Source organism: Pimephales promelas, chromosome 12, assembly GCF_988280905.1.
Source record: "Pimephales promelas chromosome 12, fPimPro1.hap1.1, whole genome shotgun sequence".
In the NCBI taxonomy this organism is placed as follows: Eukaryota; Metazoa; Chordata; class Actinopteri; order Cypriniformes; family Leuciscidae; genus Pimephales; species Pimephales promelas.
In genome coordinates, this window is record NC_142780.1 from 25,595,804 (window position 1) to 25,599,319 (window position 3,516).

The 3,516-nt window shown below is 35.1% G+C and overlaps 1 protein-coding gene across 1 annotated transcript; it reads right to left on the reverse strand.

The window, feature by feature from the left end:
• Nucleotides 1-538: 538 nt before the first annotated feature.
• utp11 (UTP11 small subunit processome component) lies at nt 539-3,516 on the reverse strand. The gene is made up of 8 exons (XM_039679546.2): nt 3,318-3,516; nt 2,985-3,046; nt 2,514-2,616; nt 2,196-2,309; nt 2,015-2,108; nt 1,551-1,681; nt 1,068-1,178; nt 539-841 (listed from the first exon to the last, which is right to left on the reverse strand). The coding sequence occupies exons 1-8, from the start codon at nt 3,375-3,377 to the stop codon at nt 758-760; spliced, it is 759 nt and encodes a 252-aa protein (XP_039535480.2). The 5' UTR covers nt 3,378-3,516; the 3' UTR covers nt 539-757.

Genomic DNA, 3,516 nt, shown 5'->3' on the forward strand with positions numbered 1-3,516 from the left:
TCATTGTGAACTCATCCTTTAAGAGTTATATATAATCCTCTGCTCTCATCCAAAAACAAACTCCCAGCATTTTTAGTTGCCAGACACTACTGGAACTTCAAACGGGACTGGGTTCTATAGTCTATATGAAAAACAAAGAGCTTTGGGGCAGCAAACATTCAAGATGGGTTAGGGGGACTAGAAGGAATACAAAAGCATCTCATGCAAGCCATGGCTATTCCAGTCCCCTGACCTGAACCCCAGAAAATGAGTGGAGTGAACACCCCAACATGGACCTCAGAGTTTAAGGGATCTGGAGAGATGGAGGAATGGTCTCTGATCTCTTGATCTCTAGGGTTCTTTGGTGCATTTTCTAAATAAATAATCCAATAGTTTAAGATATAATTCACAAGTTGGCTGAATTGTGAAGACAGTATTTACATTTTCGAAAGTAATGCCAACTTCAAGTGGCAGGAAAGTTGCTCATTTGGTTTCATGGTTGTAAATTTGATGAGATGTGCTAGTGCCATCTACTGATAAAACCAAAGAACTACAAAACTTTAAAGACAAAACTTTATTTCAAAGCAAAAAATGAATTGCCATAAATATGTACAATCTCCTTGCCTTATAGTGTGCAAGATGCCCAGCATTTTTTTTCCTCTGCGTACGTTACAGAGGGGAAAGACAAATCCACAGATTCCGTCCACTTCATAGATATTACAGCTGATTGACAACCACAAGACAGAGATTGTTTCCTCAGTGTGATGATCCAAAGACATCATCTCTTCCTCTTAGTCTCAAATTTATAGATGGCAGGAGCAGTGCTGGTCTCCTTACGCACTTTCACTTTCTTAACCTTATCCTGTCAGAGATAAAAGCACAACCGAGATGTCACACAATAATGCAAACAAACATACTCGAAGAATGTCCAACAACTAATAAGACAGGATAAAAAAAATATTTTAAAAAATACAAGATTATTGTTGAATCCATGCCGAAGTAAACATAAATGAGACAGGAATTGTCCTCATCAGTACTGCAGTGCTCATTTTGAAAAGGTTAGGGGGAATGTAGACGAATTCACTCACTTGTAGATCTTTTCTCGTCTGGATTTTTTGAGTAATGACAAACATCGCCTGTTCTCGGTCTATACGTTCTGAAAGCCTCAGATACTGTTGTTTCCTCTGTTTGGAAAGTTTCTGAGAAAAGTGGAAAAAAACATGTTAGAAAAAGACAAATATGAGAAAGAGGACAAATTCAGAGAGGAAATTTAGAAGAAAATAGGATTTCTTATAATTTTTATAATTGATAAATGATCAATCATTGATATAATGTGCTATTTAAATAATATTTTCATATTAATTGATATTTATACAGTTATACATTATCATGGTAACACTTTAAATTGGTCTCATTCATTAATATTAGTTAATGTTTTAACTAAAATGAACAACACATTTGTTACAGTACTTATTAATCTTTGTTAATAAAAATAAAGTTATTGTTTAACAGTGCATTGTACACAGTACAAATACGTATGTATATAGTATGCTATACAGAGAATGTGTTACTTTTATTGACTTAGATTCCACCGCTCCCAGAACGCTCTCGTTTGTCAGGGTCTCTATTGTTGGTCTGTTATAAACTCGGTCCACCAATGCAGGCACTGTGTTGAGGCGTGTGGCCAGGTCAAAATCCTTCACTGGCATGAAACAAAAACAGATTTGGGAATTTAATAATAAAATGTTGATGTTAAACTTTATTTCATAAAATTTCGCATACAACAAGTACACGGTCACACAATATTATCTTCAACTAAAGCTAAAGTCGAGTCAAATTTAAATGTACATTGCAATAATAATGTTTATTTTTTTCTGGCTTTGCAATGTAATCATCATAATGCATGTAATATGGTACTATAAACCTGTTATTATTATATAGGGCACATTTAAAACACAACATTAGATTTCAAACACTATGTAAAAGGGTTAAGCTCCATCGGTTTCCTCCAAAAGGTACAGTTATACAAGATTACCTTCTTTTTTTGAGTCCACATAAAAGACATGTTTATTTTTCTTTTCCTCATTGACATCAAGAAAATGGAGCTCTGACTTCATCCTTTCGATTTTCTGAAAAATACAAACACTTATGCCATTAATCTCAACAGTAAGGGGGATGGAACCGCAGATACTCAGATACTTAAGAATTAGCCATACCTTCATCTCCGACACCCGCTTCATTTCCACATATCTGATGTCCTGGGTCCTCATCATCTTCTTCTGCTCATCCGTCATTACTGTTTCTTCTGGTTTGATCACGTGAACACCATCCTAACCGGAATGAACAGAAGCACAATATAAGCAGGGTTATATTACACAGTAGTCAACATTTGAAGTGGATCAAAACCTTTCATTAAAGTTTGAACAAAGCCTGTTCTTGTCTTAGGACAACTTTAATGAACTTCAATTGTTGACTACTGTAGTTGGAAACTGCAAAAAGAGTAGCCCCTGAAGACTTTCTAAGAGGCAACAAACCTGTAATTGGTTGTGTATCATCTTAAAGTTAAATTCATCAGGGTTCTTATCCATGGCCTTCTTGCGCAAGGCCAGGATGGTCTTCTGTTTCCGGTGGTAATCACTGTATTACAAAAAAACTGGTTTGTAAACTGTACTGAAATGATAATGTGCAGCATTAACTATATTCTAATAAACAAACCTATGGTAAAAGTAAATCAGCTTTGGTAATATAATGCAATGTGATCTTATCACCATAAAATGTATCACCATCAACGTTAGCTCTAAAATTATTATACAGAACTCAGTGCTATTACACTGTACAAAGTACCTTTTATTTACTACTATCTAATGAACTATAATTTATTTTAAAGAACGACAAACTGCTACTTGTGTAATCACAAAACATTTCAGACTTTGAACATTTCAAACAACAAAACGTAAATCGTGCAACATCCTACAATAAAATGACAAATATTTTTTATTTCTTACTCTGCACGAAGTTTGTAGTCCTTCTTCTTCTCTAACAGACCCAAATGTTTCCTGAAACCGAGCTGTGATGGGGGAAAATGCACGTTAATAAACAAATAAGAGATTTGGTGAGCTAAAGTAAGTTAAGTCTTCTCATTCGCTAGGAAATGACAAATGCTAAAGAGGCCATCGGATTTCAGAAAACCCTTACTTTACCGAATTAACTTAACCCACATCTACATTCTTTCAACAATTATTTTGTCAGATGAAATATAATACATTGTTACGAATTTGAGTTATTTTGTAATACAACAATTTAATAAGGCAGCACGCGAGCAGTATGTTTACACTTACCTGTGATCGCTCTTTGTGGTCTCGTTGTTTAGTTTTCGAGGCTTTTCTAAAAGAAGACATGGCTGTAACAATCTGAAAACAAATTCGACTGTGTTTTTTTGGGAAAACCGTAAAGAGAAAATTGTATACACCGCACAATTTCGATTAGTTCTACGCTCACGTGGATACGATGGCTCTTTCACAGCTAGCGTGGTGTTTA